This window comes from Herpailurus yagouaroundi, unplaced genomic scaffold, assembly GCF_014898765.1.
Source record: "Herpailurus yagouaroundi ecotype Mexico unplaced genomic scaffold, PumYag 217, whole genome shotgun sequence".
In the NCBI taxonomy this organism is placed as follows: Eukaryota; Metazoa; Chordata; class Mammalia; order Carnivora; family Felidae; genus Herpailurus; species Herpailurus yagouaroundi.
Window position 1 is genome coordinate 549,968 of NW_024412448.1, and position 14,709 is coordinate 564,676.

The 14,709-nt window shown below is 45.6% G+C and overlaps 1 protein-coding gene across 2 annotated transcripts in view; it reads left to right on the plus strand.

Annotated features, from left to right (window-relative positions):
• NUP85 (nucleoporin 85) overlaps positions 1-14,300 on the plus strand; it is a 36,364-nt gene extending 22,064 nt beyond the window's left edge. For both annotated transcript variants that reach the window (XM_040456384.1, XM_040456385.1), the window contains 9 exons: positions 276-382; positions 10,487-10,570; positions 10,711-10,776; positions 10,946-11,097; positions 11,847-11,964; positions 12,074-12,174; positions 13,083-13,234; positions 13,640-13,741; positions 14,115-14,300. In XM_040456384.1, coding sequence (XP_040312318.1) covers positions 276-382; positions 10,487-10,570; positions 10,711-10,776; positions 10,946-11,097; positions 11,847-11,964; positions 12,074-12,174; positions 13,083-13,234; positions 13,640-13,741; positions 14,115-14,213 — 981 coding nt within the window. In that variant the 3' untranslated portion in view covers positions 14,214-14,300. The remainder of the gene's footprint in view (positions 1-275; positions 383-10,486; positions 10,571-10,710; positions 10,777-10,945; positions 11,098-11,846; positions 11,965-12,073; positions 12,175-13,082; positions 13,235-13,639; positions 13,742-14,114) is intronic.
• Positions 14,301-14,709: the final 409 nt, after the last annotated feature.

Below are 14,709 nucleotides of genomic sequence, written 5' to 3' on the forward strand. Positions count from 1 at the left end.
GAACCAAAATCAAGAGTTGAATGTTCAACCAACTGAGCCATCCAGGTGCCCTTCTTTATTTTTTAAGTCCTCTGTCCCCAACATGGGGCTCAAAGCATGACCCCAGAGGTGAAGAGTTGCATGCTCTTCCAACTGAGCTAGCTCAGCATCCCCTACTTTGGCCCTTTTTGAGGGACCCATCATCCTTCTCCAGGGTTCCCTACACAGAAGCCCTACCTGCCCCCTTGAGTCTCTGCTTACATCTGGGAATTGAGTTGGTCACCACCTTTCCACAGTCCAGCCTTGACCTGTTTCTGGGAGGAGAGAGCAGCCCAGAACCCCTGGACAACATCTTGATGGCGGCCTTTGAGTTTGACATCCACCAAGTGATCAAGGAGTGCAGGTAGGACCTGCTACACCCCCACCATTCTGTCTTGAGGTGTGCAGTTCAGCGGCATTAAGTGTATTCCCAGTGTTGTGCAACCATCACTACCATTCTTTTTTTAAGTTTCGTTTTACTTTGACAGACCATGCGCAAGTGCACATGTGCACAGGAAAGCAGGGGAGAGGGAGGGAGAGAGAATCCTAAGCAGGCTCCACACTATCAGTGCAGATCCCGATGCAGGACTGCAACTCAAGAACTGTGAATCAGACACTTAACCGATGAGCCACCCAGGCGCCCCTCCACCATCCTTTTTTAGCATGTCTTGTTCCTTCTCACTGGTGTCTTAACTTTCTTCCCACAGACATGCTCTTCTCCTAGGCCACATGTAGGTAGATCCTGGCTTCTCTCTGGACAAGCTTGGGGACCTTCCTAAGGCTTGGGGGCTACTGTATTTACAGCAGTTTTCATTTTAGGGATGTTTACTTGAACAACATTGCAGTAAATTACTTTGGTATTTAAAATCCATAAAAAGCCAGTAGACCTATTTTTTGGAACCTGCTGGATATGCATACCACCTTGAGGGACAGTACTTCTCATTAGTTTCCCTCTCTAGTGAGCCAAGGGCTACCACACCAGCAAAGTGCTGGTTGAGTCTGTTTAGAGCAGGGATTCTACACCACCCCTCTCCTCAAAAGGGTATCTTGTCATCGCATTGAACCTTCAGCAAGGCTGGAAAAGGAGTATCAGACATAATGAATCACAGGTAAAGCTTACTAGGAGTTTCCATACATAGGAAGTCAGACACAATTTATCTTCCCTTCTTGTGCATCCTGGACAAGTGGGTATTGAATTGAAGACTCCCGGAAGGGAGAGAGTTGGGAACTATAGCAGATGACCTTGCTCAACTATCAAATTCACTGATCTCGACTGGATAATTTTTAATAGACTTGGGCAGTGGGAAGGGATCCTTTCCTGCTATGCTCCTGTTGGAGTGAAAAGAGAACCAGGGCTTGAAGAAAATGGTGCTAGATTTGGAGAAAGAAAACCGAGTTTTATGTCTATATCCTTTTCACAGGCCTGTAGTTGGAGCTGGAAGGTGACTCAGAATCCAGCTGATGAGGGGCATCTGCATGGAACCGTTAGTGAGAATCACTTACAAAGGCACACACGTGTCATTATTTGGCTTTGTCATTGCCTCAGCCTATAATTCGGAGTAATAGGCATTCCCAAATATACTGTCTGTTATAGTACTGGGTTATTTCCATTAAGGCTTCCTTCATAAGCCACATCTGAATTTTTAGGAACAAATCAGATTTGAACAGAACCAGGAGGAAGGATAATGAAAAGGGAAAACACCCTGTTCTTTGCAGTGACAGTAGAAGAAAAAGGGGAATGCCAGAGAAGAGGAGTGGCTTTCATGAATGCCCCAGAAAATGGCATCACCCTTCTCCTACTCACACATAGGGATCAGGCTTTCAGCCCCTCAGTCTGAGCACCTCTGTCTCCTGGCAAGCAGGAAAGAGTCTAGAGTATTTCTGTTTGCTATAAACTTTGGAGTGTGGGTTTTTCTAAAAAATTTTTTTAACTTTTTTTTTTTTTTCTTTTTGAGACTGAGTGTGAGTGGGGGAGGGGCAGAGAGAGTGAGATACAGAATCCGAAGCAGGCTTCAGGTTCTGAGCTGTCATCAGAGAGCCTGACTTTGGGGCTTGAACCCACAAACTGCGAGATCAAGACCTGAGCCAAAGTCGGACACTCAACCAACTGAACCACCCAGGCGCCCCTGGAGCTTGGGTTTTTCTGATCCGGGAGCTTCTTCCTACTCTCTTCTGAAAGAGGCACCATAATGCAAGTCTTGAAACCTCATCCCAGAAACTGGAGGAAAGGCTGAAGTACCTTTAGAGAGAGTAGTAGAGCTTTAGGAATGTGTCCTCCTGGATGGGGAAGGATTGGATTTGGCATTTTACGAACCTTGGTTTCTCTTGGTTTGCACCAGTCAGACCCAAGCTTGGTTCCTGGGAAAGTGGGGAACGTCTGGCGTTGGGCCAGTGGGCTGGTGATGTAGGCAAGTCTCGCAGCTTTCTTCGGGTATGACGTCAACTGGGTTCATGACTACCCTGTAAAGGGGAATGAAGGGAATCCTTTCTAAAGGTGCTAAAAAGGAGATTTCTAAATGAGTATTCGATGATCCCCATGTTAGCCAGACCCTGAGAGGCACAAAGGGCAGTGAAGGGTGCTGAAGTGGAGCATAAAGGCCCTCAGAGGCTACAGTTCATCAGCCCTTGCTGGAGAGCTGCATGTTTGCCTATTATCCCCACAGCTGAAAGGAGAAGTTGGGAATCCTCCAAGTGCTCATTTCCTCCTCTCTGGCTTACAGCTTCCTCTAAAAGCCAGTTCCTTGCTACCTGGCAAAAGGAAACAGGGAGCTGGCATCTACTTCACTGGGAGCTAGGCAGGATGGCAGCTTTCTGGTACCCTTAAAGTCCTGTCACAATGTTGAACTAGAAGGAAACAGGTCTTCCTTCAAAAATTAAGAAGAGGTCCAGTTTAATGTTTACCTAATCTAGAATCTTCTTGCTAGAACTTTGTCCCAGCCCATAACTTTGGCTGCAGACTGTGGCGGTGTGCAGACCCTCACACACCATTTACAGAAGAAGGTCCACAGCCGCCAGAGCTCAGTTAGGTAGTGGTTGCTGCAGAGGTGCCAAAACAAGATACAGGAGTCGGGGTAAGGGGGCAACAGTGGCCCGGTGCAGGGCAAACAGTCCCGTGGAGAGTTACACTTGTTTGCTCTGGGTAGGGCCTTCGCCATGGCTGGTCTTCCCAGCTCCACAATTTGCTCTCTTCTAGCAGAGGCCACTCCAGAGCTGTTGAGTCTTCCTCAAACGTTTTTGAACAATGAGGCCGTTTGCTTGGTTTGTATAGAGGTTGCCTTGGGAATTCTCCATCATTTGTGTGTGAAGCTCCAAAATCTGTTGTTGAGACTTGTCTGGCTTTGCAGGGAGGGTGTGGCGGCCTTGTTCAACACTCCATCCTGTCTTGTCACTCGAGTAGTGTCATTAGCACCCTGCCTTCAGTGGTCGCTGCCCTGTGGCCTTGGAGGCTGCTGTACCCTTTGGGAGATGCTTGAGGGCTGCCAGACTAGGGCATGCTGTGGCTCCTCAGCCACCTCACTGGCTGTCTCACTAACTGTCACATCAGTCTGGGCAATAGCAGCTGTTCAGGAGGGCCGAGGTACCATCTCCCCTCACCCATCCTTTAGGCCCCACACTGTGCCAAGCTTTGCGATTATAGCGGTTTTTCTTGTATTCCTGAATGTATTATCTAGGCCAGATGTTGTGGAACCCCTTAAGAGAGGACCCTATATCAGATTGTAAGGTGAGGAAAAGCTTCTCAAAGGAGGCTACACTCAAAGTGGAGTCCTGAAAAGTTCAGCCAAAAACATCATTTTGGGCAGAAACAAAAACATAGGGAAAGACAGGAAAGAAAGAAGGCCTGTTACCTGCTGAAGGAACTGTAAACATCTCTTAGGACCAAAACACTAAGTTGAGGGGTTGAAATGACAGAGGTCAGAAAGGAGTCAGATTATCAAGGGCCAGATACACTGTACCCAGTAGTTTTGATTGTATCCAAATGGGGAGCCACTGAGGATTTTAGCAGGATAGTGCTGTGAAATTTGTATTTGAGAAAGAACAATCTGAAGAGTGTGGAGGACAGCAAGGCTGGCAGCTGGTAACTTAACAAAATTACTAAAATGGTTAGTAATTACAGTAATGGTGATAGTAGTTAAGATTTACTAGACTAAGTTTTAATGGATTATTTCAGTTTATCTTGGAACAGACCTTTGAGATGGGTGCCTTTTTTTTTTTTTTTTTTAAGTTTATTTACTTATTTTGGGGTGCCTGGGTGGCTCAGTCGGTTAAGCGTCTGACTCTGGATTTTAGTTCAGGTCATGGTCTCATGATGTGTGAGTTGGAGCCCTCCAATGGGCTCTGTGCTGGCAGTGCGGAGCCTGCTTGGAACTCTGTCTCTCCTCTCTCTGCGCCACAGCACAGAGCCCCACGTGGGGCATCGATCTCATGATCATGACCCAAGCCAAAATCAGAAGTTGGACACTTAACTGACAGCCATCCAGGTGCCCTGAGATAAAAAGTGCTGTTTTTTTCTTTTCTTCTTTATTATTATTTTTTAATGTTTATTCATTTTTGAGAGAGACAGAGCATGAGCAGGGCAGGGACAGAGAGAGGGAGACACAGAATCTGAAGCAGGCTCCAGGCTCTGAGCTGTCAGCACAGAGCCCAACGCGGGGCTCGAACTCACAGATCGTGAGATCACGACCTGAGCAGAAGTCGGACGCTCAACCGACTGAGCCACCCAGGCGCCCCAAAAGTGCTGTTTTTTTCAAGCCTATCTCACATATGAGGGAAGCGAGCCCTGGTAAAGTCACACTGCCAGCTAACAAGGGCCCTGTGGCTGTTTGGCCCCAAAGCCACTTGCTAAAGCCCATACAGTTTGCTGAGCTCTTAAGCACTAATGAAGCCATCAAGAAGTTCTATTAACTTCAAAATTATCTCACAACTGGTTACTTCTCATTCCCTCCTCAGCTGCCACCTTAGCCCAGCCACCATTATCAACAGCCTGAACTATTGCAGGTTGACGGGCTTCACCACTGTCCCCATCTCTACCTTGTCCATTTGGACACAACCGTTCGAGTACTCTTTTCAGTCTTTTAAGTTTTTATTTAAATTCCCATTAGTTAACACACAGTATAGTACTAGTGTCAGGTGAACAGTATGGTGATTCATCACTTCCATACAACACCCGGCGCCCATCACAAGTGCACTCCTTAATCCCCATCACCTATTTAACCCATCTCTCCACCTCCTTCCCCTCTGGTAACTATCAGTTTGTTCTCTAGAGTTCAGAGTCTGTTTCTTGGATGGCCTCTTTTCTCTCTCTTTTTTATTCCCTCTTTGCTCATTTTAAGATTTTATTTTATTTTAAACATTTATTTTTCTTAAGTTTATTTATTTTGAGAGAGAGCATGGGGGAAGGGCAGAGAGGGAGAAAGGGAGAGAGAGAATCCCAAGCAGGCTCCACATGTTCAGTGCAGAGCCCAGTGCAGGGCTTGAACTCATGAACCATGAGATCATGACCTGAGCCGAAATCAATTTGGACGCTTAACCAATTGAGCCACCCAGGAGCCCCTTTAAGATTTTTTAAAGTAACCTCTACACCCAAGGTGAGTGTCAGACTCACAACCCTGAGATCAAGAGTCCCATGCTTTGCTGACTGAGCCAGCCAGGCTTTTTAGTTTTTGTTTTTTAAGAGAGAGTGGGAAGGGCAGAGGGAGAGGGAAAGAGAGAAAGAATTCCAAGCAGCCTCTGCACTGTTAGTATGGAGCCCGATGTGGGGCTAGAACTCACAAACTGCAAGATCATGACCTGAGCCAAAATCAAGAGTTGGACACTTAACTGACTGAGCCACCCAGGTGCCCCAGGAAGCATTTCTTTAAAAAGTTTTATTTATTTCAAGAGAGGGAGAGAGAGGGAAAGAGAATTCAAGCAGGCTCCACCCCTGAAGTGGGGCTCAAACTCATGAGCTGTGAGATTGTGACCTGAGCTGAAGTCGGACACTAAAAAGACCAAGCCACCCAGGTGTCCCTACCATAGCTTCTTTATCCATTCATAAGTCCATGGACTCTTGGGCTGTTGCCATAATTAGGCTATTGTAGATAGTGCTACAATAAACATAGGGGTGCATGTATCCTCTTGAATTAGTATTTTTGTATCTCTTGGGTTAATACTTAGAAGTACAATTGCTGGATAATAGGATAGTTCTATATTTATTATTTATTCATGTATTTATTTTTGAGAAAGCGTGCACACACACACCTGTGAGTGAGGTGGGGAGGGGCAAAGGGAGAGAAACCCAAGAATCCCAAGCAACTTCCATGCTGAGCATGGAGCCTAATGCCCCATGGAGCCCATGACCCAGGCATCGTGACCTGAGTGGAAATCAAAAGAGATCTATGACCCAAGGTGGTTCTATCTTTAACTTTCTTTTTTTTTTTAAACTAAGCTCTACACCTAATGTGGGGCTTGAACTTATGACCCTTAGGTCAAGAGTTGCATGCCTACTGACTGAGGTAGCCAAACATCCCCTCTATTTTTAACTTTTCAAGGAACCTCCATACTGTTTTCCAGAGTAGCTGTACCAGTTTGCCTCCCCACCAACAATGCGTGAGGGTTCCCTTTTCTGGGCATCCTTGCCAACACCTGTTGTTTCCTGTGTTGTTGGTTTTAGCCATTCTGACAGGGGTGAGGTGATATCTCATTGTAGTTTTGATTTGCTACTTGTTTTCAGTGTTGAACCATTTTTTCCTGCTTTCTGTCCCAGTGGCTTCCCATCACGAGGCACTAAGTGAGCTGGCCTTTGCCTGACTTGAAGTTTGAGTCACACGGGCTTCAGTCTGAAGTAGGAACGAGACTGACTTCCTGCTCCAGAGCCTTTACACTGACTGTTGCCTCTATTTCAGAGCTGTTCCTTTCTCTTGTCTTCCTGTGGCAGGTTCTCCCTCCTCCTCCAGCCCTCTGTTCAAAGAACTAGTCCCTCGTCATTAATGTTCTCTATGGTCCTTATTCTAGGAGGGTGGACTGTGCCTGTAGTTGTGAGTAGGGGAGGCAACTTGTTTTTAGATCTTCTGGGTTAACATTTGCTCACTTTATTTAATATTTTTCCTTAAGACTGGCCACTTCTGATTTCATCTGTTACCCTTGAGTTTTTTAGAACTTCAGTCTCTCAAGATAGCTTCAGAGTCTCAGAGAGCTGTACTGACCATCATAATTCCTCCACTTTGGCAAAGAAGCTGAAGTTAAATAACTGGCCAGTCACTGAGTTAGCAGGACTGGATTTGAACCAATTTGCAGTGCTGCTAGAGCACATCCATGGTGGTCTCTAAGCAGTTTAGTAGGGCACTATTTATGTGTTAACTTCAAGCTTGGATTTACTGATTTTTGTATTTATAGAGCACTACTGAAAAGAATTTTTTAAAGATATTTTATATCAATTTTCCCATTTTTTTCTTTAAACAGTCCAGGTAGGCAAGAGATAAAATTACTTCCATTTTCCAGATGACAGGGACAGAGAGGTAAGGACTGACTGAAATGGTGGTCTCGAGTTCCATTTGTAGTATCTTTTCCACGAAAGCACTGTCTAGTTAACCCAATGACAGTGTTCAGTTGAATTTCTGATACATAAGGACGTATGACGAAGTTAGAGTAGTTAATAGCAACAACATTATCTGATGAGTTGGGGTTTTGTTTAGGGGGCTGCCATAAACAGAGATTTATTGGAATTCTTGTCTAGAAAGGACAAGGTCAGGAAGGAACATAGCAGAATAACAAAATTAGTAAAGCCATAGCTAAGGAAAACATGGCCCAGGAGAGTACTCTTTTGTTTATTTGTTTGCTTATTAGTTTATTTGTTTTGAGAGGCAGGGAGGGGCAGAGAGAGAGGGAGAGAGAATCCCAGATCAAAGCCCATGGGCTTTGAACTCATGCACCATGAGATCATGAACTTGGATCAAGTCCAGTGCTCAACTGACTGAGCCACTCAGGTGCCCCAAGAGAGAACTCTTTAAAAACTTGAGCATGTTAGGACTTCGTGTAGCATGTAATGAATTTTTAGAACTTAGTATTGGAGGATGATAGAAATAGAGGAAAATCTTTGAAATTTGGCACAGATAATTTTTTTTTTTTAATGTTTATTTTTGAGACGGAGGGAGGGGCAGAAAGAGATGGGGACAGAGCGGGCTTTGCCCTGACAGCAGAGAGTCTGAAATGGGGCGCACAAACCGTGAGCACATGACCTGAGCCAAAGTTGGATGCTGAACCAACTGAGCCACCCAGATGCCCCAGCATAGATCATTTTTTAAATGATCTCTGTGCCCAACATGGGGCTCAAACTCATGGCTCTGAAATCGAGAGTCTCATGCTCTACCGACTCAGCCATCCAGGTACCCCAGCACACATAGTTTTTTGAATGAATAATACAGAGCTATTAATAAAGTTGGAAAATAGCTAATCTTCAAAATGAATGTTAGGAAGGCCAACAAGCATATTTATTCCCTAATGGTGGAATCCTGGAACAGATGGAGTCTCTGAGTATGTCCACATCCTTAAGAATGAGGCAGAAGTTTTAAACATTGGTCCAATAATTCAGTGTAAGCCAATCCCTATTTTTATATCACGAAAGCAGCATTTTTTACCTTAATGCATTATTACACCTCCGAGACTGTGTCTGCCTTGATAGTCTGCTCCTTTCATTTGTGCTTGATTTTGTTACAGAAAGCAATCATTAAAGCTTCTTTTCCCTTTTCCCAAGATTTAAAAAATAGGCATCAAATACAGAAGGCCTATGCCAAGTAACAAATGAATAACCTAACCTGAAATGATGGAGGCACACTGATAAGTGTTCTGGTACACTGTACAAAAGGATGCTACGGAGCTTACGAACATTGATGATGTTAAACAGTGATTTCCAAGGAACTTACTTAATCAGACCTTCAAAGGGCCTTAGAAACCTTCATTTTTCACAAGGGCCCTAGATGATTGTAGGCTTTGATTAAAAGTTTGATTTGAGGGGGGTTGGGGGGGTGAAGTATAGTTTGGGGAAGGACTTAACCTTCATCCTGGTCAGACTATAAATACAATAAAATTACAAATCTTGTTAACTGAACAAAAATTTCATCATGCAAAGTATTGAAACCTGAACACAAGATGGTTTTTAAACTGTCTTATGTTGGGGCACCTGGGTGGCTCAGTCGGTTAAGCGTCCGACTTCGGCTCAGGTCATGATCTCACAGTCTGTGAGTTCGAGCCCCGCGTCAGGCTCTGTGCTGACTGCTCAGAGCCTGGAGCCTGTTTCAGATTCTGTGTCTCCCTCTCTCTCTGGCCCTCCCCCGTTCATGCTCTGTCTCTCTCTGTCTCAAAAATAAATAAACGTTTAAAAAAAAAAACAAAACTGTCTTATGTTTACAGTTGTATTCATAAAGTACGCTAATCAAAAGCTATACAATGAGAAACATTAACAGTGAATCCAAATGAAAATATGTTCCTCTGAATTCCATGTTTCCTGAAGCATCAGAAACCACTAATCTTTTAGTCTTTTTTTTTTTTTTTAATTTTTTTTTTTTTGAGAGCGCGTGCGCGCTCATGCAAGTGGGGGAGGGGCAGAGAAAGAGGGGAGAGAGAGAATCTCAATCAGGCTCCACACTGGCACCACAGAGCTCAGAGCCTGATGCAGGGCTCAAACTCTCTAATTGTGAGATTATGACCTGAGCAGAAGTCAGATGCTCAACTGACTGAGCCACCCAGGTGCCCCAGTGTTTGTTTATTTTTGAGAAAACATGAGTGGGGGAGGGGCAGAGAGAGGACAGAGACTCTGAAGTGGGCTCTGCACTGACAGTAAGAGAGCCCAGTGTGGGGCTTGAACTCACGAATCATGAGATCATAACCTGAGCCAAAGTCAGACACTTAACCTACAACCATCCCATCTTTTTTTTAATTGAAGTATAGTTGATGTGTTCGTTTCAGGTTTACAACATTGAACAATTCTGTACGTTACAAAATACTCCCCACCAGCAGTGTAATTACTATGTCATCACACAAAGATTATTATGTTCCCTGTGATGTAACTTTCATCCCCATGACTGACTTATTTTCTAACTAGAAGTTTGTACCTCTTCACCTAGTTCTCCCATCCTCCCACCCTCCTCCCCACTGGCAACCGCCAGTTCTGTTTTTATAAATCTGTTTCTTTTTGTTCTTACACATCATTCTGTATCCCCATTGTCTGCATCTGATTGGATCCCTGAATTTTATTTTCACTGTGACATTCTCCATAGATACAGATTATTGGCTGCCACTTTGAGGGTTGACCTTCCTTCTGGGTATGCACTGTCAGTCCTCACACAACACAGAGAAATTTCTTCCAAACGGATTTCAGCTTGTCACTGTCCCACCTATCCTTTTATTCAAAGAACATGAGGGGTCCTGGTCATGCTCTGCTCATATGGATCCTACTCTCTGACCCTGACTCTCCTCCTTGGGTTTGAACCCACAGCATTGCCTTAAGCAACTGGTGGTTTGTGGCCCATCTGACAGACCTGCTGGATCACTGCAAGCTCCTCCAGTCACACAACCTCTAGTAAGTATGTGGCAGCCAGGCCAGCCCTTGGGACTTGGCGGGGGGAGGGGGGTCCACTGTATGGAAGCATGGTTGGGCTATGGGAGGGCCCTGAATGGAGCAGGCCATGGGTTTTGGTCTCATGTTACATTTTATTCCAGCTTCGGATCCAACATGAGAGAGTTCCTCCTGCTGGAATATGCCTCTGGCCTGTTTGCTCATCATAGGTAGGAAGACCCCAACGGTGCTTTTCAGCATTCAAGATGGTGTTCTTTCCCATCTGGTTCCCTGAAGTCTACGGGGCGTGCGGGAGGAGCCATCTCAGTGCCAATCCTTGAGCTCCAGGGCAGCACCTGGGCTCTCCAGGCCCTCACGTCTGTCCTCGGACTGTTGCAGCCTCTGGCAGTTGGGAGTGGATTACTTCGACTACTGCCCTGAGCTGGGCCGAGTTTCCTTGGAGCTGCACATTGAGCGGATCCCTTTGAGCACTGAGCAGAAAGCCCTTAAGGTGCTGCGGATTTGTGAGCAGCGGCAGATGACTGAGCAAGGTGAGCCTGCCCTCTTCCCGGCATACTTTTCTGCTCATGCCGTGCCAGCCACACTAGAGAGAGGCCGGGCAGCGCGTGCCAAGAGATAAGCCAAAACAGGAAAATTATTGAGGAAGGAAGGACAAGGAGCTGGGGATCCACCGAGACTTAGAAAGCAGTGGAGCACATTACCTTTTAAAAAGATTCTTACCCACTTCTGTCTCCTGCCTACTCTAAGTTCAGGGTTGGGGTCAGCTTCTCCCAGGTGGGTTGCTGTTGCTAAGGCTGCTCAGTGGGGAAGAAGTAGGACCAGAGTCAGCTCAGGAGGAGCACAGAAAGGAAAGCAGTGTTATTTGTTCCTCCTCCCCTCACCGTTGAGTGCAAAAACTCAAGTTTTCTTTTCAAGGCATTTGCTTGCATATGACCATCTCTGAAAGCATATGGCATTCAAGACCCAAAGGGTTTTTGACACCTGGACAGATAATGAAGGAGCTGACCTGTGGAGAGCAATAAAAATCTTTCTGCCATCCGTGAAATCAAACCCACTCACAAAGCCAGTCCTGCCAGGGTGGGTCATAGTGTGATCAGAGCCAGGAGACAATTTATAAACCCCAAAGTTCCCAGTGTTACCGACCAACTTGTATTTGGAGCCTGTGGACAGGCTGCAGAAAGCTCAGAGGAGTCGGGAAGCCTGTTTCTGTACAGCAAGGGTTATGAATGGAGTGACTTGCAGGGTGAAAAGTTAACCTTCTTTCTTTTTTCTTGCCAAGTTCGCAGCATTTGTAAGATCTTAGCCATGAAAGCTGTCCGCAACAATCGCCTGGGCTCTGCCCTGTCTTGGAGCATCCGAGCCAAGGATGCAGCCTTTGCCACGCTGGTGTCAGACAGGTGGGTTCAGTCAGTCCCTTTTGGCTTTCTGGGAGCTGTATGGGAAGTTGGGAGGTTGAGGAAGTGGGGCCTGGGACTGCCGCTCTGACCTCTGGGCCTGGCCTTGCAGGTTCCTCAGGGATTACTGTGAGCGAGGCTGCTTTTCCGATCTGGATCTCATTGACAACCTTGGGCCAGCCATGATGCTCAGTGATCGACTGACATTCTTGGGTGAGTCTTTGGGCTCTGTCCCCTGGACCTTCGGCATGGTGGAGATGGGAGGTACTATCTAGACTTCTCCAGTGTTTCCTTCCTGTTAAGCCCAAATTCAAAACCACATAGAACCCTGTGTGCCAGACTCTGCAAAGCATACTTTCTGGTTAACATTTCCCAGTAATTTCAAAATTAAAGAGAAAGGTGCAAAAGTAGTTGCAGGAATAAGGAACTCCCATGTACACTTTATCCAGATTCACCATTTATATTTTGCCTCATTTATTTTATGAGGTTTTTAGGGAACAGTCTGAAAGTAAGTTGGAGACTTTGTTTCCCTTTCCTCATAAATACTTGAGCATGTATCTTCTAAGAACAAGAACATCCTCTCATATAACCAGTTACCAGAATGCACGGCTCTCCTCAGATCTGTAATCTACATTCTGATTATATCTGCTGTCCCAGCAAGGTCTTTTATCAACTCCACGTTCACAAATTCAGTTGTCCTGTCTCTTTAGTGCCCCTGCCTTTCTTGGTGTTTCTTCACTGTGACATTTTTGAAGAATCTGTTCAGCTCTCTTATAGAACGTTCTCTAGAATCTACGTGAACGGGGAGGGGCAGAGAGAGGGAGAGAGAATCCCAAGCAAGCTCCACACAGCCAGCACAGAGCCTGACTTAGGGCTTGAACTCACAAACTGTGATGTCATGACCTGAGCTGAAATCAAGAGGTGGACATTTGACCCACTGAGCCACCCAGGCACCCAAAACATGTTTGTTTGTTTGTTTGTTTTTAATCCTGTTGTTCTCATTGGTCCAGGACGTTTGGAGTCAGTTCTGAAAGAATGTCTCTGCTTTCACGTGGCTGGTCTGGGGTTTCTCTTGGCTTGTTTAGGGCGAGAGGTGACCTAGTGTTCTCTCTTCACAATAGGAAAGTACCGTGAGTTCCACCGATTTTATGGGGAGAAGCGCTTTTTTGATGCGGCTTCTCTTCTCCTGTCATTGATGACTTCTCAGATTGCTCCACGATGTTTCTGGGTAACACTACTAACAGATGCCCTGCCCCTTTTGGAACAGAAACAGGTACAGTTTTAATCCACAGTCATTTTGTGTTTTACAGTCTTTGACAGAATGCTTCATTCTGTAGCTGTTGCAGATGCACATCCACACATCATCTCCCAAGTAGAGCCCTGTGTGTGGGGCATTCTCTCGTAATGCCCTGTCTGGAAATAAGAGTTATCTACAACGAGAAAAGCTACTTAATTTGAAATGAGGCAGCTGTCTACTAACAATACTCAGCCTAGTGCCCTGACGAGAAAGGCTGGGGGTGACAGTACGGGTGCTGTTCTTCCAGGGCTGCATATATGAAGCCTGCCCCTCCAAAGGGCATGCACGGAAGGCAATCTCTGAACCCGGGCACATGCCCAGATCATCGCAGGCCTTGGTTGGGAAGCATCTAAGCAAAACAGCTTCTTTTTTCTCTTTTAGGTGATTTTTACAACAGAGCAAACATATGAGCTGATGAGATGTCTGGAGGACTTGGCCTCAGGAAGGCCAGTGCGGGGAGAGCCTGGTGCTCAGCGACTCCAGGTCATTTTAGCTTTTGGGTTGTTGATTCTGTAATGGCGAGAAGAAAAGGCTCCCTCTATCTTGGACTCCCCTACTTCCCTCCTGAAACGCTGGCCCCTTACAAACTTGTGCTTCTTGGTTTAGCTCTTAACCTGTAATTGACACACCAGCTTGTTTTAGGAGAAAGTGGGGTGATCCTAGTGTTCTGGTCTCTACTTGTCTGTTGGTCAGTCGCAGAGGTTCTTTGCATGCGGTTCCTTCAGATAAACCACTTGCTAGAAGCTATTAAGGGTTAAATGCCCTTGGTCTGCCTCCGGGTCACATAGAACCTTGCAGAACTTTAAAGAAGGAACACTTCCTGCCATACCTTATGCTGGCCTTCTTTGCTTTTTAGGAGGACATAGAGAACACCAAGCTGGAAATGCTGAGACTTGCTCTTGCGCGAAATCTTGCCCGGGCCATTATAAAAGAAGGCTCACTGGAAGGCTCCTGAGGCTAGCCAAGAGCTGCTGTAGCCTGGCATCTTTGTATGACAATGTATATAAATTTTTGAAAGAATAAAAACATTTTTTCCCCCTCAGATAGAAGGCAAATTCTTAAAAGTTCAGCTAGGGGTTTTTTCCTACCTCTGCTGTGAACTTAAGGTGTTAGAAAGTACGCGTTCTGTTCTCCTTGGCATGGAACTTTTTTCCTGGTCTCCCAAAAGAAAAAGCCACTCCTGGAAGTTATGATGGTCAGTGCAGTGCCCTCTTCCTATTTGAAAGTCAAACGAGAGCAGTCAGTGGTTTACTTAGGCTTCTGAAATTGAGCCTCATTTTAGAATCAACTGGAACATTGTTAATTGTTCTGTCCTTTAAAAAAAGGAAAAGGTCCAGGAACCTGTACTTTCATCAACAAAACCTCAGGTGATGCCAGCAGATGTGTCTACATTTGGAATTCATAAATGGTACTCTGTCCACTGTGGGGTGAATGGGTATTAGGATTCCAGC